Genomic DNA, 23,104 nt, shown 5'->3' with positions numbered 1-23,104 from the left:
TTATTTAGATTTCTTTGGAAATTGGAAAATATAAAAGATCCAGGGAAATTTCCATGCAATGACTACCTGTGACATGAATTTAGGGTAATCTCTGAGAGGAACCTGAGTAATCAGCTCTTCTGTATGTATTCAAACGATGTCAACCACATTTTCTGTAGCAGAGCCCTAGCATCTTACTTTAACTCAGACAGCTGGTCTGTTCTGTGGCCACAGCAGGAATCCAGCAATCTAAGCACATTAGAGATGGATTCAGTAATGTTTTGTAACTTCCTTTACTATTCCCCAAACCATGCTGTTATTTCTCTTTCAGCACATTCGTGTCAACTATTTGACTTTTTGCTTCATTAAACTTTCATTAGAATATAGTCAAAATTAATGATTGGTAAACTTGCTTGATAGCTCATCTGTACTACGACGTGTCCACAATTCATATTTTAAAATATGTTTATAAGCTCAGCAGTTTCAAGAACACTCAGACAGTACTCTGCCCTCGGTGAGGAGGAGGGAGGGGCAGGAGAGAGGCCAAAAGTGTAAGGACAATGAAGCCCCCTGCACATATGAGGAACCCTCAGAAGGAGGAAAGAATTCTTCCGTGATAGCTGTGCTTTTGTATACGTAACTGGCCCACAGTCACGTACACTGTAAGTGACAGAGCAGACTGAAAACACTTCCTGCGCACTTGACCCCTATACTCTACTGCCTCCTGAAGAGTTTCTAATTGTCTAATTGTTCTCCTTATTCACTGACACTAACTGCTCTTGCTTTTCAGCTCTAAGATGCCTTTTAATTGAATACATATTCACTGAGCAGCTACTATGTGCAATGCTCTGAGGGGAATAAAATGACACATAAAAATGATCCTTGTTCTGAGGGCACTCCTAGTCTAGGAGAAAGAGAAAGAACCTATAGAAAGGTGTTGTCTCAACTGGACATTCTTGCCCTCTGGGCAAGCATTGTAGTATTTTGTATTAAACAAAATACTGACAGTTAAGTTGATTGCTTTGAAACATTATTATATGAGCAGTTTGAGAATAAACCCATATTCAGATACATTTCTGATGCTATCTAAACATGAAGACATTTTAGTCCATCCTTCTTCTCTCTACCCAGTTGCCTTCTTTTAGTCATTAATTCATTGAATAGTTTTAAGCAGGGGCATTTCTTTTCCCTATTAAGTTTTATGGCAGACATAAAGGTTTATGCAGCTCCATACCTGATGTCTAGAATTTTCTTCTCCTGGGGACCCTTGCAGACCATTTTCGCATTGATTGGGCTGGTGTTTTTCACCATAGGCATTCCCCCTTAGTATTCTTATCACTTTGACTTGATGGAATAGGAAAGTAGCGTCTTTTCAGAGCCTTGGGAGTGCTGGGCAGTGAAGAGCTTGCAGACTGTGGAAGACTTTGTTCAGTAGAAGAAAATGATCAATCATATTCTTTCAGTGCCTTCATTGTTAGAAATTGTTTAAAATTCTTGTCTCAACAATTTTTATTTAGAAACTTTAGCAACAATAAGATCACAGACATTGAAGAGGGAGCATTTGAAGGAGCATCAGGTGTAAACGAAATACTTCTCACAAGTAATCGTTTGGAAAACGTTCAACATAAGATGTTCAAGGGATTGGAAAGCCTCAAAACTTTGTGAGTATTCTTATTTGCCTTGTGATTCTTCTCCCGCAGGATTGTGGCTCATTGGTCATTCGGACCCTGGGAGGGGGCGGCTCCGACTCTTCCTCATCCCCCAGCCCAGCTCTGTCTCTCTCACACACACACACGTTTTGTGGATGCAAACTGTCTCTTACCCCATTACTCCTGACTTCAGTATGTTGCTTGCAAAAGATCAAGAATCTCTCTTGGCTGCTAATTCCTCAGTGAAAATGATTGTCCTTGCTCCATGCTTGTGCAGCTCTGGCTCCCCGGTTTGCCTCAGAATGACCATTCTCTTTCCTCTTCCTCAAACACCTCCATCTAAGACTCCCGCTTGGCCCAAAGTCACTAGCTTCAGTGTCTTCTCCAACCCCTGAGGCAAAATAACTAACACCTTATCTAGAACCCCCTTTGTCTGCCCCTGCAAAGTCTTAGTCAAAGACAGAGAGACTGACTGGTGGTAGATCTTTTACTATCTATTTCAAAGAAAACATGCCGAGAGTTCTGTCTCCTTGCTCAGGAGTGGGGAGGTTGGGAAAAAGAAACTGTCTCTGTTTCCCAAAGATTGTTGGCCAAGGAGGATGAGGATTGGGTTGACTAGTACAGACAACACTTTAAGTTATTTGAATGTTCTACAGTGCATATATGTAGTCTGTATTATTATCTCTAAGATGTGTAATTATGTTTGACAAAAGTGGTGGCCTGAAAATTGAAGGAGACACAAACCAAACTCTGAAGCCTTTGGAAGACATGAAGGAAACTATTTGTAACCAAGAAGCAGCCTTTGGTGATTGCCGTGGAGAGAAGGCCAAGCTCTCCTCTAAACCCTCACCCTGCCCCGCATAGCCCCTCATAGCCACACCCAGGGGGACTGATAGCCTGGGACATCCCTTGCCTGCTGCTTATCAGATGCAGAGGGAGAAGGACACTGCCCCCGCCAGTGGGGATGTGTTAATAGCATCCCAAATTCAAATCCTCCTGAAAATCCTCTGCACATGAAAGCAGAAGCACTCCCCTTGAGCTTCACAGGGGTGGCCTGGAACCTACCCATCCAGCAGCACCAGCCTGCAGCCTGCTGACCTCTCCCTTGGGCTGACTTGGAGCCCCTTCAACATGTTACGCAAAGATTCCTTCGGACCTTTTCTGGAGGAGATCCTGAGGAATGTGCAGATGGAGGGCAGAGAAGCTATACCCCTGGTGGCTGCTCCTCCTTCTGTCCCCGCTCCCTCCCCCAAGCTGTCTCAGGTAACTCAGCAAAGCACAAATCCTGCTACAAGCAGAAGCCTCCCTTCTTAGACAGTAGAGGGACTACTCCTTACTAGAAACTTCTTGCAGGAGCAGTACAGAGGTGGGGTGGGAGGAGCCTATAACTCCACCTATCTTAGTCTGCCTTGGGCTGCCATAACAAGATACCACATTTGGATGACTTAGACAACAGAGGCTTGTTTTCTCGTGGTTCTGGAGGCTGAAAGTGCAAGATCAGGGTATGGCAAGGGTTAGTTTCTGGTGAGATCTCTTCTTGGTTTATAGATGGCTGCCTCCTAATTCCATTCACAGGACTCTCCCTGAGACAAGTTCTCTAAATTCATCTTTCTCCTTCATTATATCTCCAGTAGTGTTTTGAGGCCTCTCATATTTTGGCTCTGGAGACAGACACTCACTGATCTCTACTTAATCCCACTGTGGCCAACAAGCATGATAAAGCATTTAGAGCCAAGCTCAGGGTATTCAAAGGCCTAGAGTGGGTTTATCTGAACAGATCTATTCCTCTAAGTGGTATCTTTCAGCTTATAACTGTAAAGATTTTGGCAAGACATCCCCATTGCCCCTAGACTTCTTAACTCTTTAGAATTAGTATGTGTCCTAATTTAACTACTAACTCTTAGCGGTACACATACATATTTCAGTGAGTCCTTGAATCCCCGATTGGAGGCAAAATGTGGTACCCATGTGTGCTCATGGATTTTTCTAGCAACAGAAAGCAAAGCTTTCTTCAACTTCTCCCAAGGATCCATAACTCAAACAAGATTAAGACCAAGTGCTCTTTATTATTTATGGCAAAGGATAGTGCTGACAGAAATACGTTTCTGTTGTGCATTTGTTTCTTATCATAAAATGATGTCTTGGTAAGGATGGCATCATCCTTTCTTCTTATCTGTGACTTAGCAGAATGCAAAAGTTGATATTTTTTATTTATTGTAGGGAAATCTAGATTTTTAAAGGAACATTGTGGTGTTAATTTATTTTTACCTCTCTTTTTTACACACTGCAATCTTCTGGTGGGGTGGTCAACTCATGTTTAGGAAAATTAAGGAAAACAAATTAACTCAGCAATTCTGGATAAGATTTATGGCAACTGTTCATTTTTACATAGGCTTTTTAGAAACTTTTCACTCCTTTTATAATCCTCACAAATAAGCAGTTTAGTAAATAATTGAGAGCTGAACCAAAATGTAGCAGTGACCAGAGTATTAATCAAGTGGCAATGACTGAAAAAAAAATGGTCCTAATTTTTCGAGAGAAGCCTATTTAAACTGCATTGTGAACAACTGGGATCTGTTAACTATTGCCTCTTTTTAAGTTCTAAACCTAAAACACTGAAATAATTTTCATAAAATAATTTATGCAAGCTTTGTGGGTGCTCAGTCAAGTTTGGCACCCCCGCCCTTGTTGACATTGACTTGGCATATAAGTCGCTGAGATGCCCTCAGTTCTTTATCTGCTGTGGTTATTGATCGTTTTCTGCCTCCTTTCTGTTCAACCTCAGATGTAATGCTACATGAATACACAAATCACAGGACTTCAAGGGCTTAGAGAGCTGTAGGTGAATTAGGATGTTCTGTAATCATGCAAACATAATTATAGCATCAAAGGAAAACATTCTATCCTCATCAGACTGGGTTGTAAGTCCATGCTGAGACTCACTGTGCATTTTGTAACTGAGTGTTATCATTGACAACTCTAGGCGTTTTATTCTTGCAAGCGTTCTCAGTACACATCCACACCAATTCCTAATAACACAAAAACATTCAGAAAACAGTAGTGAATGCTACATGTTTGCAACAAGGGGTTATTTTGGTCCTCAGATAGGCAAAATTGATTTCCTGATGCTTTATCACTATAACAATGTTCTCTCTCTTCCCTCAGGATGCTGAGAAGCAATCGCATAAGCTGTGTTGGGAATGAGAGTTTCATAGGACTCAGTTCTGTGCGTCTGCTTTCGTTATATGATAACCAAATTACTACAATTGCACCAGGGGCATTTGATACTCTCCATTCTTTATCTACTCTGTGAGTATGAAACGTTGTCCTCATTTATGTATTACTTCAGCCAGTGTGTTATATTTTTCCTTGTATTAATAACATTTTAATGCATTATTAGGCATTTCATAAAAACATGATCAAGGATTTAGTATTTTTTAAAAAGGACAAATTTGTTCGTGTTAAACTTGTGTTAATTTTCTAAAAATATTACCTACTATCTTATATTAAAATGTAATAAGAATTATAATATTTTTCAGTCAATTATTTTTTATAATAATGTGACATGGCTTAATTTATAAATTTTAATCTTATTATAACTTGATTGTGCTGCAAATAAAAGAAATGTTAAAGATTTTCCCCAGTGTTCTCTCAGTGGGGTCTTTTCAATGTAAGTATCATAAAAACAGAGTTTATAGGGTTATTGCCAACAAACTAAGCTCAAAAGGATCATTCACAATGACAGGAGATACATTAGGATGACCAGACCAATAATAAAGCTGTTCACTAGAGGGCATTTACTATGATATTAGAAAAATATTGAAGAAATAGGTTGAGCCTCTTCAAGAGGATATTTTATGTAGACAGTTCGAGAATAAAGAGTATTTGTAGGTTTATAGACAGAACTCAGAAAGTAGCAAAAAACACCCCATCTCCGAACAATGTATTTCAGTCCTCTTGTATGAAAGTATCTAAAAATAGGTGTTTGAGATGATAAATCTAACTGATATGATTTCCTAGTATTGGTGGCATCTAAACATACTAATCTAAATCAAAAGATACAAAAAAAGCATGTTCAACATAGCTCAAGTCACTGAAGAAATTATTTGAGAGAAGCATCCATCCATCAGTAAGGTACTTAATCCTCTTTTCACATAAAATGTGACATTTTACATCGACTGACTAATTTGTGCATATTAAAGATGGCATGTTTATAAATAATGGGATTGTCAATAGGTTCGTGATGAAGTGGTGAGATGCCAAAAGTACCAAGATTTGTAGAAGTAAATTCATTTTTATAACCGGCATTTAATCAACCCAGCTGTCACTTTAGATGGGAAACCTATTCTCTGGAGCAAATAAAAGATGGAAATCTTGAAATGACAAATTAATGAAATAGCTGTTGTCAGGTTAAACTCAATAATATAAGGTAATCAGCCTTCATCTTTATATTAAATTACTGCATTATCAGTGTGGGGAAGTTTGACAGCAAGTCAGATTTCTGACAAGTTTAAATTATCTCTAAAAGAGATATCTATCAGGAACCACTGCATAAACCCTAAATTGCTGCCTTCACTTTATTTTTTGCATGAAATTATTTGAAGAATCCTTATATGAAAGTATTGTTGCTATTTTTTAAGGTACAAGCATAAAAATTTTGGACCCCAAAAAATCATCTCATATGTCGAGTGATTGGATATGAATGGGGTGGGGAGGATACAGATAAGAAGGAATCATTCCAACAGAAATAGTGTGGGAAAATGGTAGCCTGGGGTTTTGGGAAGAAGAAGAAAGTGAAACCCTAAACTCAAATCTGCATTGTTTGCATGTGACGCTTAGAAACCTCTTGGCCAATCCCTTTAACTGTAACTGCTACCTGGCTTGGTTGGGAGAATGGCTCAGGAAGAAAAGAATTGTAACCGGAAATCCTCGATGTCAAAAACCATACTTCCTCAAAGAAATCCCCATCCAGGATGTTGCCATTCAAGACTTCACTTGTGATGATGGTAAGAAAGCTTGCCAAATCTTTGATCTTCAGGTGTTAAAGGGACTGTTCTGTTCTTTTTTTTTTTTTTTAAATAACAGCTTCATTGAAGTATAGTTCACATGCCACAGAATTCACCCTTTTAAAGTGCACCATTAAGTGGGGTGTAGTAAATTCACAGAGTTGTGCAACCATCACCACTATTTAATTTCAGAACATTTTCGTCACCCCAAATAGAAACTCTGTCCCCATTAGCAGTCACTCCCCAGTATCCCTGCCTCTCAGCCACATGTAGCTTCATTTCAATTGGAAAAATCATCTTAAAGACTGAGTTTAAGGTTTTTCTAATTATAATAGGCCATGGACTTTTTTGGTGTGGCAGTTTATGCTTCCATGCCATTCTCTTCTTCATTTGCTTTACAAATAGTTATTTCTCTTTCTTTTTATTTTTTTACTGAGGTAACCTTGGTTTATAACATTATATAAATTTCATGTGTACATCATTATGTTTTGATTTCTGTGGAGACTACATTATGTTCACCACCCAAAGACTGATTACCATCCATTGCTGTACACACGTGCCCTGTCACATCTTTCTCCCTCCTCGCTCCCCTCTTGCACTCTGGTACCCACCAGTCTAATCTCTGTATTTATGTGTTGTTGTTGTTGTTGTTTTTATCTTCTACTTGTGAGTGAGATCATACAGCATTTGACTTTCTCTGTTTGGCTTATTTCACTTAGCCTAATACCCTCAAGGTCCATCCATGTTGGACCTTGATTTCATCTTTTTCTGTAGTTGAGTAGTATTCTATTGTGTATAAATACCACATCTTCTTTATCCATTTGTCCTTTGATGGGCACCTAGGTTGCTTCCAAGTCTTGGCTATTGTGAATAATGTTGCAGTGAATGTAGGTGTGCATATATCTTTACACATTCATGTTTCCGTGCTCTTTGGATAAATACCCAGCAGTGGAGTAAGTGGATCATATGGTAGTCCTGATGCTGCAGGGCACAACAGTACAGCGTATCATAGTTCAGGCAACAGTTATGGTGCACCTTTTGCTCTGTTGTTTTGTTTTGTCTTGTTTGAGCAACAGGACACTTTCTCAGACTGCACTTTCACATCTGAGTCTACGTTGTGTTTCTGAATGTTTTAGAAGATTTTCCAGTCTCTAACTTGTGGTTGATTACTATTTATATAGCTTCATTTTAACTTTTCTTTATTATCCTAAGCATTTTTTTAGTAACTACGATTTTCAAATGAGAAAAGCAATTGACTTATAAATAGAAATTCTAGTAAATCTAACAAGAATAATAGTTGCCACTTTTTAATGCTTTCTGTATGTCATTGCATTTGGTGCATAATTGCATTGCATTACGTAGCCTTGTAAGGTAGGTGGAGCTGGTTCTCTTATTATTGCCAGTGAATGGAGAGTTCATTTGAGCCCCGTATTTTAAAATGAGGGGCCCTTACAATTTTTGCTAAATTTTTAAGATTAATCTGTCCCTTTGTGCCTCTGCATGTCTGTCTCCTTACAATTTCTCCATAATTCAGTTTAGATTTATATATTCTAATTATAATTTGTATAAATAACTGAACAAAGAAAATACAATTATAATTGTATTGATAATATAAATTGTGAATTACTTTTTGGAATTCAGCCCTAGGCAATATGAAAACAGTGCTATATAAAATGTATGGCAGCTGTTTGTAAATACTTAATGCCCTACACATAAGTGATCATATGTCTCAAGACTTCTGTGTTTATTACATTAATTTAAATGCACACAATCCCGTCTAGCATCTTCAAAGCCACAAATCTGGGTTTTCCTGTGTTTCTTTTGGCAATTTAGGAAATGATGACAATAGTTGTTCCCCCCTCTCTCGCTGTCCTACGGAATGTACTTGCTTGGATACAGTCGTGCGATGTAGCAACAAGGCCTTGAAGGTCTTACCCAAAGGAATTCCCAAAGATGTCACCGAATTGTAAGTAAAGCTCATCTTTCCCTTTTCTGAACAATTAATATTTCACACACCAAGGGAGATGGAGACCAAACAAAAATCTTTAGAGTCCTGTTTGCAAATTACATTCTATGGGCCATTAATTTGTATCATGTAAAATTCTAAACAAATAATAAAAGCTAGTTCAGATACCCTTGGGAAATGCTGGTTGTGCGTTTCTGGGTTTTTTCATTGTAGGGTTTCTCAGTGCCTTTATTATGCTAAAGTGCACAGTGAAGCTCCAAGAGAAGACGGTAAAAATATAAGGTAGCTCCCGTACTTATTTGTCCCTATGGATCTTTTCTCATGGAGTATGTTCCATCAAATGCACCTTGGGAAATGCTATATATTTAGTTTATCTCCAATGTCTAGGATATTCCATATGGTTAATTATTCTTTACCATTGTGTCCCCTGGGAGAATATCTCACCATATAGGATACGTAAATATCTGGGATGTAGAAGAAGCTGGCATAATCCTTACCCTTAAAAGAGACACTGCTCTTTGGGCTTGAATCAAAGTCCTTTAGATTGTAAAGAGTATGAGGCTAATTATCCCTAACATTTTCATAACTGATATTCAACCACAAATTACATGGCCAATATGCACATAACTAGATTTTAAGCACTATCCACACTTCCTTAGCTGTCTCATGCTATATATGTGGAATGAAATAAATCAGAAAATAAGTCGCATGGAACAATGACGCATGCGTGCTCCATTCCATTCCTTTTATACTAATGTACTATGTACAAATGCTTGATATGCAGTTGAGTTATTTTGCCTCTGTTTATTTTTTTATTTGTATGGAAGCATGTATCAAAAATGGTTTAAGTCTAAATGTAATTCATGCAAATATGTACCTGTAATTCATGTAGATGTGTACAAGTATTCCAAATGAGCAGCTTTGATAAACTTTGGGCAACATAGAACATAGGAAATGAGTTTCAAGAAGATGTCATTTCAGTTATTGAAGAGCTTGTTTTCAGATCGTGTGCAGTTCCATGAATCTTAATTCAGTCTTGAACACTTAGAGAAAAAAGGTGTAATCTTAGCACGTATGTACAGAAGGTCTCTCTTAGATTTGAATTGTCGTAAAGTGTTCAGTTTCTCTCTCTTGTCACCATTCACAGTTGTTAATTAACTATAAGCACTGCTTGGTGTGTGTGTGTAATTAAATACTTAATTCTTACTTTAGTGTGTGTTTATTTCAGAAGATTACTCCCTCAGTGTCGGCAAGCTAGATAGCTATAGTATTCTGTATGCAAAGCATTGATTCTAGGAGCACCCCAGCCAAGAACATAACACACAGAATGACATTCAGATCATCTTTGATGCTAAATCTCTTCTTCTACCATTTAACTAGCCCATGTTTTAGTTGTTTTGCCTGATTTCCATCCAATAATTTTAAACGTCCTTTAATTTCCTTACTAAACTACATCTAAGAAACTATTTGATTCTTGTCCTGTCTATGCCATCTGTCTATTTCTTCTGTCACATAGTCAAATCTTCAGTCTATTTCTCTACAAATTATTAAAAAGTAATCCTTTTTTTTCTAAAGAAAATGTTATAGAGATGAGGAAAATAACTCATCTCTTGCGAATTCTAGTTTTACTTCCCAGAAAGCTTGTTCTTAGAATCGTACCAAGTCAGCAGGATTTTTCTCTGCAGTAACATATATGCACGCATTAGAAAAATTTCATGTGTGTGTTATATTAAATTATTAAAGAATTTGGCAAAAATAAGTATGTATTGGTGGACAATTCTGAACAAATGGTATCCATTACTTTTAATCAGTTCCATATAATTTCCCTCTTAGATTGTTTTACATGTAGACATCCATAGTGCACATTCTGAATCTTTTTAGCTTTCTGTTGTGCTGTTTCTGGAATAAAGGAAGAGTGCTGAAGTCTATGGGATTATGCTGCCCTCTAGTGGTAACAGGAAATACTTAGCTAGAAGAAAAAGGAGAGAAGTTGAAATACAAAAATTTGAGTAGGCATAAAGGGTCGTAACATATGCCCGACTCTCAATCAAATATTTATTACATATTTTGATCATTTGTGCCTTTTATATATCAGTTTTCATTTTGAAATATTTGAAATATACATTGTTGACTCAGGAAATTTCTTAGCTACTTCTGTATTCAGCAAAAATGCTAACTTCAACCTTGGATCTCAAGACTGACCACAACACTGAGGCAGGCGGGCTCATGTGCCCAACATGCCAGAATTGTTTGGGGGCACATCTATAGGCAGATGACCAAGGAACTGAAGGACATTTTTACTCCTCACCACTATATTCTCGGAAAGAACAGCCTTGGAGATGAAATTTATTTTTCTTTTTGTGACATCATGGATATAACTTTAAGCATTCCTTTATTTTTGTGTCTTGCCAGTTAGCCCACAACCTATCTATTTTCTGATTATTCTGCTAACTCTAATCGGAAAGGGAAAATTTACTTATATGTGGCCATCTGATTATTGCTTTTGCATATATATGATATATTTGTATATTTGATAAATGTTGTGATTTCCTATGAAACCTCCTAAAATTATTATTACCAAGCTGTATATACAGTGATAAAAACTATTTCAAAGATATTTTTAATTGAAATCTAATTATTTTTAAATTCCCAAGTATCTCTTTTAAAGCACCGATCTTTATTTACTAACTGTATTGATATCCACGAAAGCATTGAAGAGAAGTCTTGTCCTCAGTAGCAAGGTTCTGCCAGTAGTGAATGCATTTCATGGCATTGTCTCCAGATAAAAACAAGCGAACTGGAGGCTGACTAAAACTATGGTTGGTTGAATGAACCTTCTTGCTGACACACAAGTGGTTGCATACATGCCTTGCCTTCTTAGATAAACCGCAAAGAACTGGACTCACCAGTCTCCCCTTGGTTTTATAATTTAACCTAAGTGATCCGCAAAATAATTATACTGGATTGGACAACACGGCTTTTTTTTTTCTTTATTTCTCTTAAATAAACATCCCAGCTAAGAACATGACCTCTTAAAGACAAATCTGCCAAGTGCTTCCCTGCCTCAATGAAGAGTGAAATATTGTTCAACTATTTTATGATACACTACTGTTACTTTAAAAAAGATACTATTGTTTCCTTATTTTTAGGTATCTGGATGGGAACCAATTTACACTGGTTCCTAAGGAACTCTCTAACTACAAACATTTAACACTTATGTAAGTAATGTATTATATTTTTCTGTCTTTGACTTCTTATTCTGTTTCATGAAAATGGGGATAGCAAGGAGCAGAAGATTTAGTGAACCTTTCAGATAAAATAAATCATTTACAGTTAGATGGCTCCCTCCTTGCTCGTTGAAGTTCTGGATCACTAGCTACATCTTCATTGAATATCAATCAGGCGATGGAGTGTCTTAGAAAAAGGTCCTCCTTTATTCAAAGTACAAATACGATTAAGTATGAGTATCAAAGAATTATAGAAATGCAGTAAATCGGTAATGAATATTGTACATAATGAATGCAGTAAATTGATAATGAATAAGGCTATTTTATGACAAGCCAAGGAAAGAAAGATGGAAAACAATATTTTTATTCTTGACTTTAAGCAAAAGATAGTAGATAGTAGTAACTTTACTGAAAATGTATTTGAAATCTAGTTTATTAGGTTTTATTCTCTTATATAAAATACATTATGAATTAAGTTATGGGCTTCCAGTATTAAAATCTATTTTCTAAAATCCGTAGTTACTTACACAGCATTTAAGTAAACTTGTCAAAGATGCAGACATTTGGGGTATAAATTTCAAAACATTGAATTATTTTTTAATTTGGTTTGATGTCCTCCTAAAATAACATATTTTTTTGGTAACGTATGTAAACAGTTTTTGCCATCTTTAAGTTGTGAATACAAGATGATATTTAAACATACCAACATTTCAATAAGGTTATGTGCACACTGTTTAAAAATATGTATAATCTTACTATATATAATGTCACACAGCGTAGCTAGGTTAGTAGTTGATAAAACTTCTCACAAAACAAAAAATTAGCAACGATAGTGGATGTAAAGGGAAATGCTTTATCTTTAGTTTAAATCTATCTGATTTTAGAGTAAATATGACTAGTCGGCTTAGGAGGTGGATTTCTAGTATTCCTAGAATAAGGAGGTTTATTCCTAACTAGTGAATTCTAGAAACTTAGGTAGCAGAAAATGTTACATTTCTCAATGTATGCTTTATCCTAGGCAGATGGAGGTTAGCTAAAATGCTGTTGATCATTTTTAGTTTTCCTTAAAAGTATGGGAAAATCAAACGCTTTGTAAATGTGTGTAAGACTGTTTAAATGACGAAAGATTAAATTAAGAAAAGAGAGAATGTCTTCTAAAAGGTCTTATTCTGCCTCTCGTTATTTATTTAATAGCAGCAAAAACTGATTACATACATTTTCTTCGGTTAAATAAACCATTAAATTGCTGCAATTTCCAAAGGGTCACTTCAGCAGAATTGGGTCATTTGTGGGACAGCATGTGATTATTTAAAACCAGTTTGGAAATGAAAAATGAGAATTTGTAGATCCAGAAATGCTTTTACTAATGATTCCTTATGCAACTCTAGGCAAGTAACTTCTGCTAACATAGATATATTTATTTATTTTTAAAGTTTTGGTATAGTAATTCTGCAGCTAAGAAGATAAGGGATTATAAAGCTCCTATAACATTCCTACCATTTTCACAATTTTATTGGTTCATTTTACTGATATTTTGGTATTTTAATGAAGAAACGGCTAATCTTAAGCTTTTCTGAATCTTGCATTTATTCATCTACTTTGCTTCAGAAAAAACAGTGAATATAAATACACACACATAAAGGAACATAAATTATGACCCATAATCTTCTGTTTATTCATGAATCTTCCTTTTATTCATATATTTGGCATTTTGCTTTAGAACAAAATTAGTGAATTTATACATATTTACTAATGTGTGTCACATTGTCATATAAAGGTGAGTGTGAATGTGTATATATTCACTAATTTTTTTCTAAAACAAAATGCAAAATATACATGTCATTTTGTATTATTAGATTACATTATATATTATATTATTATATTGTATTTATAATATATATTATATGTCATATTATATATATCTCATATATATTATATATAATAAAAATAAGGTCAAGTTCACTGAATATAAATTACAACCCATAGTACAAAGTACCCATTAATAGCCGTTTAGCATTGGTAAAAAATCCACATTTACTTATCATTCATTAAACAGATATTTACTGAAGACCTACTATTTGCCAGTGACTTTGCTCAGGGCAAAGTTTTAATGATGGCATTGTTTTTAATGATGGCATTGTGAGTGTAATTAAATGAGGCATTCTTTCAATATTCAAATTTACATATGTCTATCAGTCAGTGTATGTATCAATGACAAGGAAGTATGTGTAAGCAATGGAACTTTCAAGAGCAAAGGTTTATTTCTCACTCATAAAATGTGTCTGTTGTGAGTGCCTCCGCAGTCTCTGCTCCAGGACCTGATAACAGGTGTGGGCTCTCTGTGGACCATCACAGGTCTTGCAGGGAAGAAAGCAGAGGGATATGGAAAAAGTGAGCTCCTTCTGAAGCTCTGTTCTGAAGTGAAGCTGGCACTGCTGCCCACACTTCATCAGCCAAAGCAAGGCATGTGGTCACTTCTAATTTCAACAGGCAAGGGTGTGAATAATTATGAATAACATTACAGTCTACCCCAGAGAGTTACCCAGTGTTTTGCTATTTTCAGATAAAAGCTGAGTGTTAACAATCTGCTGTGAACAAGAAGATCTTTCTCTTTCTAAGAATCACTAATATTTCAATTTCTGTGGTAACAGCAGACTCCATTTCTTTCTTTTTCCATTTTAGAGACTTAAGTAACAACCGAATAAGCACCCTTTCTAATCAGAGCTTCAGCAACATGACCCAGCTCCTCACCTTGTGAGTGTGAATGTGTGGTACTGAATATTTATTAATTCACTGGACAAAATGCATTTTCTAGGCCCTGGACATTCCTGGTAAACAAGACAGAGAGAGTCTCTGCCCTCAAGGAATGTAAATACTGTTGGGAGAAACAGACAAATAAAACCTCAATAAACAGACAAATACAGATATTATAAAAAGTATTGGGCTCTGTAAAAGAAACAAAGAACAGTTTTTGTTTGTGGTGGAGCTGGGAGAGATCCTTAAGGCAGACCTCTGAGGAAAGTCACTTGGAGGGGGGCGGCTGGGCATAGTTGAGGCATCAGCCTTGGAAGCATTCTAGACCATATTTAGAAATAAATATGTTGTATTAGTGAAACTACAGAAAGATTAAAAATATGTACTATGCATCAATATTCTCAATTTATAAGATGCTTAAATAGCTCTTTTCTTAACTGCTTTGCTTTAAAAATGACATTTGGCCATTATGGTATACCTGAGTAAAACAAATTGGCTTACTTGTGCTTTCAGAATTCTTAGTTACAACCGTTTGAGATGTATTCCTCCTCGAACCTTCGATGGATTGAAGTCTCTCAGATTACTGTAAGCATTTTATGTTCAAAACACTTCTTTTCTCAGTGATCTGAGAAATAATAATTTAACTTTAATAATTTAATAATTTAACTGCTTTGTTGATTCTTGAGTATTTTTAGATATTTGCATTAGGATTTACTACAAATTTGGAAGTAGGAAAATTGTATCTTATTGTATCATTGCTCAACAGCTTTTATTTGAACAACATAATTTTCTCTTTCGTAACAAGGTGCTGTAGTCATTTATTTGATTATATAAATATTAAGATGTATGTTTCATATAGATCCAACTAATTTTGAAAGAAGTATAGGAAATTTTAATTTCTTTAAAAATTACATAACAAAGAAATACATTTTTGCCATTAAAAATATATTTTAAAGTATATGAAATAAAACATGATCCTCAGTCCCAATCCCTTCCCCTAGAATCAACAGTTAAATAGTTTGATGTTCTTTTCTGGTCCTTTTTATATGCAATTTTTTGTATACTGATATATGTATGTCCCTTGCTATATAACTTTTAAAAACCATAAATAAGATTTGTTCTTGTTCTACCTTTGGCTATTTTTATTTAACAACATGCTTTAGCCTGTTTCCTTCCATTCCATCACATAAAAAGATTCCTCAACTGTTTAACTGGTATAGAGTATTCCATAGGATGAAGGAACTATAACTTATTTAATCGTCCTCATCTCTACTATCATTTGGTTTGATTCCAAATTTTAATTCTTCTACACAGTGCTGGAGTGAACATCCTACACGTTCATCTTACTGTCAAGTATATCGCGAGAATACCAGAAGTAACTGTCAAGTTGTCCCCCAAAAGAGGATTTTGTCAATTTACAAATTTATTTTCTAGCAATTCTATTTTAATAGAGTACCTGTTTCAAAGCACGCTTGAAAATATTGAATATTATTAATCCTTTCATTTTCATCATATGAAAGATTGAACATTTTTTCTATTCCTGTTTTAATTGCAATTCCAATTACTAGAGTATTTGAGTATATTTTGCTTGTTTAGTGAGCATTTGTGCTTCTTATTCAATAAGCCTGATCGTATCATTTTCCATCTTCTGTTGGGTATTTTGTCTTTTCCTTGTTAACATACATATCTTTGTGCATCCACTACTTGACTTCTAAGTTTGCAACTCCTTTTACAGAATTATTCCTTGTGTCTTTCATATTATGGATATATTTTATGTTGTCAAAAATTTATCACTCTTTTCCTTTGTGGTTCCTGAGTTTTATATAATGCTTTTGAAAGCCTTTCCCATCCCATGTTTATAAAAAGGAGCTCTTCTATATTTTCTTTTAATACATTTTAGTTTTATTTTTACGTTTAACTCTTCAACCTAGAATTTATTTTACGCATATTATATGAGGTAGAAACTAACTTTTTACTTTTACAGATATATACCCAGTTGTACCAAGACTATGTATTGAGTAGATCATCTATTCTGCACTGATTTAAAATGCTTATTACAAACTAAATTCTCATACATGCATGGGAATTTTCCTGAACTCTCTGAAATGTGGGAAATTTAATTCTGCTTTTTTTCGCTTTTAGTTCTTTACATGGAAATGACATTTCTGTTGTGCCTGAAGGTGCCTTCAACGATCTTTCTGCATTATCACACCTGTGAGTACCTAGTTCACGAAGGTGGGTTTAAAGTCAAACTCTCCCTGGCAAGTGAGTTTGGAACAAACAGACCTCTGCCACCCTTTTACTGTAACATCGTAAGATGTGATTGGTTCCATTTTTAAAGAAAAGCTCAAGATTTTCAATCGAGATATGATACCCTCTACAAGGTGGCCTTAATTTTATCCTTTTGGCTCTTACTCCCCATTATTTGAGTTCTCTTTGCTTAGCTAAAATGATCTCTTCTTACAAACACGGCTCCTCAACTTCCCAGCCTATGCCTTTTCTCTTAATGTTCTCTGATTCTAGAATATCAGCTCCCCTTCAGTTAGATCTGCCCAAACCCTACATTTCCAAGTGACCTCTCAGGTATCGAGTCCTCCGTGAAGCGTATCCTGACTTGATCAAACTGGATTCATTTATTGAGCAAATATTACTCAGCTTTGATATGGCACCATGCAGAAATAAATTAGAGAGATTCAAGACTTTGCAATGTGGTAGGGGGAAACAGCTAAATCCTCATTTTGGGTAAATGTTTTTCCTTTGTGTTCTCTCTCCTAGCAGCCTGTTTGTACCTCTGTATTTCTTGGAAATGCAATAAAACAATTTAAAAATGTGTGATAAAAGGAGTCCAAAAAACTGTGTTGGCTCAAATTCCATTATTTTGAGTTGTAATGTTAAGACCATGGCAAAACTGGAAGAAGTTCAGACAGCAGCCCTAGAATCCAAAGCCTTGGAGGGTCAGGCTGAGTTTGGCATCACCTGATGGCGCTCACCTGCTTCAGCTTAAGTATTAGTGTCCATTGGCTCCAAGTTCCCCAACAGAGGTTGCTGCCGTATTATCTCCTGGCTTTGCCCTCCCCCTCCAAAACCCACTAAACCCCATGAAGATAAGAAGTTTAGAAAAGTGAGACAGGGGGATTGGCAGAGGCAGGAGGCAGTAGTCAATCATGCTGTATCTGAATGTGCCTTTTGGGGGCTTTGTTATCAATCTAGGTATTTTGCATATCTGACTATCGCACTGTTTGGTGTGTACTGTTAATATCCCTTCCTCTAAACTGTTAGGTCCCAGGAGGCAAGACCTTCACTTTTCCATGTGTAAGCCTCAGCCCCTACTGAAAGTCAACATCAAGGCAACCCCCTGCAAACTCTGTGGATGTCATTTGACTGAGAGAAAATGTGAATGAGGTCCCTAGCTCAGGGTTGCAGGGCTGCCATACTGTCTGGCAAAGAATGGAGCATAGAGGAGAAAGTGGCCATTCTGCTAGTGTGGGGGTGGTTTATCAGAAAAGGCTGCCTAGGAAAGGTGCTGCTTGAGTCAAGCAGAACTTTCCTTTATGTGCCACTCCCTCCTAACGCCTGCCTCTAGAGTGAAAGCCATTTGAGTCTTCTTTGTCCTGTGTCCTGTTCTGTCATGTATTTCATTTATACATTTATCTTTTACTCCCTAGATCATATCAGCTCCATTCACTTTTTCCGCTGAGCCCCCATGCAAGGGCTTAGCAAATGTCAGTAGAGATGAGATCAAATTATTCAAAAATATCATTTTGCTCATTTTTAATTTAGAAGGGTTTGAATATGACAGACACATGAGCATAATATTTTACACTCCAATTCTTGGTTAGAGTTGGGCATTAAAACTGCTACAACATAAAGTATTATGGTTTTACAAGTGTATTTTGGGGTTTCCTGATAAAAGAATAAGATAGTTTTGCTTAGACGGTAGACCTAGAAGAATTACTAATCACAAGTTAAATATAAATCAGAATTAATCAGTTTTTTAAATGCTACTTTGTGCATCTACTACTTGTGCCCAAACTTGGCAAGTTTGCCAACTCTTTTTGCTGAGGAAGATTTGCCCTGAGGTAACATATGTGGCCAATCTTCCTCTTTTTGTATGTGAACCACCACAACAGCGTGGCTGCTGACAGACGAGTGGCTTAGATCTGCACCCAGGAACTGAACCTGGGCCACCGAAGCAGAGCATAACGAACTTGACCGCTAGAGCACCAGGGCTGGCCCTCTGGCATTAATTTCTTAATCTGTAAATGGATTATTAGTAGTATTGACCTCATAGACTTGCTATTTAGGATAAAATGAAGTAATTCATGTAAATGGCTTTGCACAGTTCCTGCATATTATAATGGTGCAATAAGTGTTACTTATTATATTGATTACTCTCCCTGTCACTACCACTGCCTATGTGAGTAGGAACCAGAGTTCCAGCTGAAAGACGTTGTAAAGGGAGACACCAAGCGAAGGTCAAGATCAGCTCTGGTGGACTAACTTTGTGTATATTTATTATTTCGTGCCCCTTCTTATCTTCATGCCTTTGTACTTACTGGTCTTTTACTCTGAAACATCCTTCCCAACTTTATCCACCTACTTGAATCTAACTATCTAAAAGTGTAGACTTTTTAAATCACCAGTCCTCCAGAATGGTCACCTTCAGTTGACAGTCATCTTGTAAAAACTTCTACCATAACACTCCTAATGACAATTATTTTAATGTATGAGTGTATGTTATACGTTAATCTCCTTTTCAGAATAATGTGTTATTCATATTTGGGTCCCCAGAATCTAGAATAGCGACTGGGTTTTCAGTAAATAATTGGTGAATGAAAGAAGTGTTAATCTGTACTTAGGTATGCTTGCACTCAATATGCACCTGTCTCTGCAAATGTAAAGAGACCTTGTAAAGCCCGGATGAGTGTTAACACTATTGACAACTCACTAAATCTCAGATGCACATAATTCAGGAAAATGGGGAATCCCCAATGTCTCCATTTTCTTCTAAATTATAATCATCAAGAAATCTATAGAGATTTTCTACTAAGCATCGGTTTGGGTTATGTTCCCTTAGGAAATAACAGTACTTCCGTACTTTTGTGTGTGTGTGCTTTTGTGGTGTTGTTTTTCCAGAGCAATTGGAGCCAACCCTCTTTACTGTGATTGTAACATGCAGTGGTTATCCGACTGGGTAAAGTCAGAATATAAAGAACCGGGAATTGCTCGCTGTGCTGGCCCTGGAGAAATGGCAGATAAACTGTTACTCACAACTCCCTCCAAAAAATTTACATGTCAAGGTATGGCTTTTAATCATTTCTACTTCTGTAAATAAATATTCGCAGTGTTAATTTCAAAAGGAAAAGGAAACCATTTGCCCCTAGGCCTCAAAGTTATAGCTGAAAAGCCCCAACAAACAATTCCTGTTTCCACCCATGCTTGGACAAGACCTAGGAGCCCAAGTAAAGAACTAGGTTTTTCAAATAAATCTCAGAAATAGTCCTTTGGAAATGACTACATTTTCTTTAAAATGTATGAAGAAATGAAGAGTGCACGATTTCTGGAACTTCCTCTCATAGCCTCTAACAAGTGAAATATTTTGCTTTTGCCTTGTCTGAACGTGTGCCCTGCTCCTAGGGCTGCCAGGGCCCTGTGGCTTCCTGATGGCAGGTAAGGAGAAACAAGCCCTCCCCAGTGTTCAGGCCAAACCTCAGACTTGCCTCCTGTGCTGCGCTCTTCCTGTGTTAATGTGGCTATTTCTTCCTTGTTCTTATCCCTCTTTTTCCCTCTGTTTTATGTATCTGTGAATTCAAAATAGTGTCTTAGTAACAAATCTTCTCTTCTCTTGTTACAAGAGTAGTATATGCCCAACATAGAAAATCTAAAGAAAAGGAAAATGTGAACAATAAGAAACATTCTGTTTCTGCAAGAACTAAAATTAACCGTTAATCACAATAACCTAGAGATAATCACTATTAAGCTTGTTTCACATATCTTTCCATTTTTTCCAGTCAAATATATGGGTTTATGTTCCTTACCACAAATGAGATAGAAGGTTGCTATGATTCTTAATTTGTAAATGTTTAAAGAGGACCGCTCATAATTATTAGATGGAGAAGAGAAATTCTTGAAAATTCTAAGTGTATAATCAGTAAATGTTTATTAAACATGTTTTATGTGTAAAACAAAATCCCAGGTATTGAAGAGCATAGAGAAGCTTACAGTATGGCCTTGTCTTCCAAGGCTTGCAGACCTGGCAGAAAATATAAGCTTTCGACGCTCAAACGTTTAGGTAGGATACACGTATCTGAGTAGGTAATATTAGGCAGTGGGACATAGCCTGGGCTAAATCCCATCTTTGCGTTTCAGTAGTTATGTGACTTTGATTTAGTAGCTTAACCAGGCTGTGCCTCAGTTTCCTCATGTGTAAGCAGAAGTGATGATTGTATGTACCTGGTAAGAGTTTTGTTAAGATTAGATGAATTACTATATGCGGAATCTAAAGAAAAGAAAAAAACTGATTTTATAGGAACAGAATAGAATAAAGGTTGCCAGAGACTGAGGGGAAGGGGAAATGGGGAGATGCAGGTCAAAGAGTACAAACTTTCAGTGAAGAATAAATGCTGATGATCTAATGCACAGCGTGGTGACTATAATTAATAATATGGTGTTGTACACTTGAAAGTAGCTGAGAGCAGATCTTAAGCGTAAAAAAATAAAGGAGTTAACTGTATGAGGTGATGGACATGTTAATTATCTTGCTCTTAGTAATTATTCCACAATGTAAATGTATGTCAAATCTCACACTGTACACTTTAAATATACACAATTATATTTGTCAATTATTCCTCAATAAAGTTGGAAAAAAAATAGTTAATAATGTAAAACGTGCTGTCTCATATGCAGTAAGCACCCAGTATGTTAGCTGCTAATTTTATTATAACATTGCTTTTCAAAACACTAACAAAAAAATGATGTGAGACACTCCATGATTTATTGATAAAAGAAAGAATTTTCAAAAACTATATTCCCTCCAAACACTTTGAAGTTGACATCTAATTTTTTTCATAGCTATAAATGGTTGCAAAAGATGTAATTTGCAGCACATTGTAAATATTGACATTTTAAAATAAGACTCTTCCATTATTGTTTTAAATGTATTTGGTGGAATCTAAATATTACAGCTAATTTTAAAAGAGACAAAAACAAGATTCTCTATAACATTTTATATTGTTCTTTTCCCTTGAACTTCTGTTTTTCCCCTTTAATTCCTATTTCCAGTACCTCAGAGAATTGCATCATTCTTTACTATAAAAAAAAGCATATAATTTGAATGTTTAAAATTGCCTGCCACCAAAAGTCTGTGAGTTTCTAAAGTTTTCTTTGAATTGTTGCCATTAATAATCATGCATCATTGTTGAGACAGTATAATTATTTATCAGTATTTTACTATTTTTATTAAAAATCAAAAATGAAGTTTTATTGAAGATGCCTCTCTGGGATTATGTACATTGATTGCAAGAGACTTTTCAAATAACCAATATTTTAAAATTGTCCTTTTGTGACCCCAGATGTTTCCTTGGGGCAGTGCCCCATGGTAAATTTCTGGTGGGCTAAGAGATATACTGTTCTTTTGTGAAGTGGAGATGATTGTCAAAGGGGAGATAGGGAAGGAGACACTGGCATAAAAGCTTACTCTTAGGCATGTTATTGGGCAGATTGGTTTTAGAAAGATTATATGGGGAAGTTGAGAAACTACAAACTGACTGTGTCCCCCTTCTCTGTAGCCCGGGATACTTGTACCTCATGTCAAAAAATGCTGGTGCTTATCTGTATTTCTTAAAATGTAGAGTTCACTGGAGATATTTCTTGAAAAAAAAAATTTTACAATAACACAAATTTGAGAAAAGCTACATACTTATATTCTATTCTTAGAGCATCATGGTATACGTTAATTTATTAAAGGTTCTCAGAAGTCCAATGCATATTTATATACATACATAGATGTCTCTTTAACTCATGATTTAGCTAACTAATTTGACCTTTTATCATTTAATGACTGTAGCATCTCATATACTTAGTGTAACATGAAATATATTTGAGGCAAAATTGGTCTAGATCAGTGCTACCTGATAGAACTTTCTACAATGACAGTGTTCTGTATCTGTGCTATCCAATATGGTAGCCACTAGCCACATGTGGTTGTTGAAATGTAGTTTATACAATTGAGAAAGTGAATTTTTAATTTTCTGTAATTTAAACTTAAATAGCCACATGTAGATAGTGGCTGCCATATTGGATAGCACAGTTGCTACAAGGGCTCAGAGGAAGAAATTGTGTCGGAGGAGAGTGTTGTGAAAGACTTAGTGCAAGTGTCTAAGCCAGCTGTTTGGACAAGCAGACAAGTATGAGGACAGCACTACAGGTGGGTGGAAGTACAGGAGCAGAGCTGTGCTGTAGGAAAATGCTGGAACTCTGGCAGTTCAGTATTAACTAAGTTATCAAATCAACAGATTACATGTA

General features: G+C 36.1%; 1 protein-coding gene across 4 annotated transcripts in view; it reads left to right on the top strand.

The window, feature by feature from the left end:
* Positions 1–23,104, top strand: part of SLIT2 (slit guidance ligand 2) — a 358,529-nt gene that overhangs the window by 279,111 nt on the left and 56,314 nt on the right. For all 4 annotated transcript variants that reach the window (XM_070613088.1, XM_070613086.1, XM_070613087.1 and 1 more), the window contains 9 exons: positions 1,497–1,640; positions 4,794–4,937; positions 6,468–6,634; positions 8,468–8,600; positions 11,750–11,818; positions 14,510–14,581; positions 15,095–15,166; positions 16,724–16,795; positions 19,718–19,881. In XM_070613088.1, coding sequence (XP_070469189.1) covers positions 1,497–1,640; positions 4,794–4,937; positions 6,468–6,634; positions 8,468–8,600; positions 11,750–11,818; positions 14,510–14,581; positions 15,095–15,166; positions 16,724–16,795; positions 19,718–19,881 — 1,037 coding nt within the window. The remainder of the gene's footprint in view (positions 1–1,496; positions 1,641–4,793; positions 4,938–6,467; positions 6,635–8,467; positions 8,601–11,749; positions 11,819–14,509; positions 14,582–15,094; positions 15,167–16,723; positions 16,796–19,717; positions 19,882–23,104) is intronic.

The sequence above is a fragment of the Equus przewalskii genome, chromosome 3 (assembly GCF_037783145.1).
Source record: "Equus przewalskii isolate Varuska chromosome 3, EquPr2, whole genome shotgun sequence".
Lineage (NCBI taxonomy): Eukaryota > Metazoa > Chordata > Mammalia > Perissodactyla > Equidae > Equus > Equus przewalskii.
Note: the sequence above shows the minus strand (reverse complement) of the source record. Positions and strands in the feature narration are given on the sequence as shown.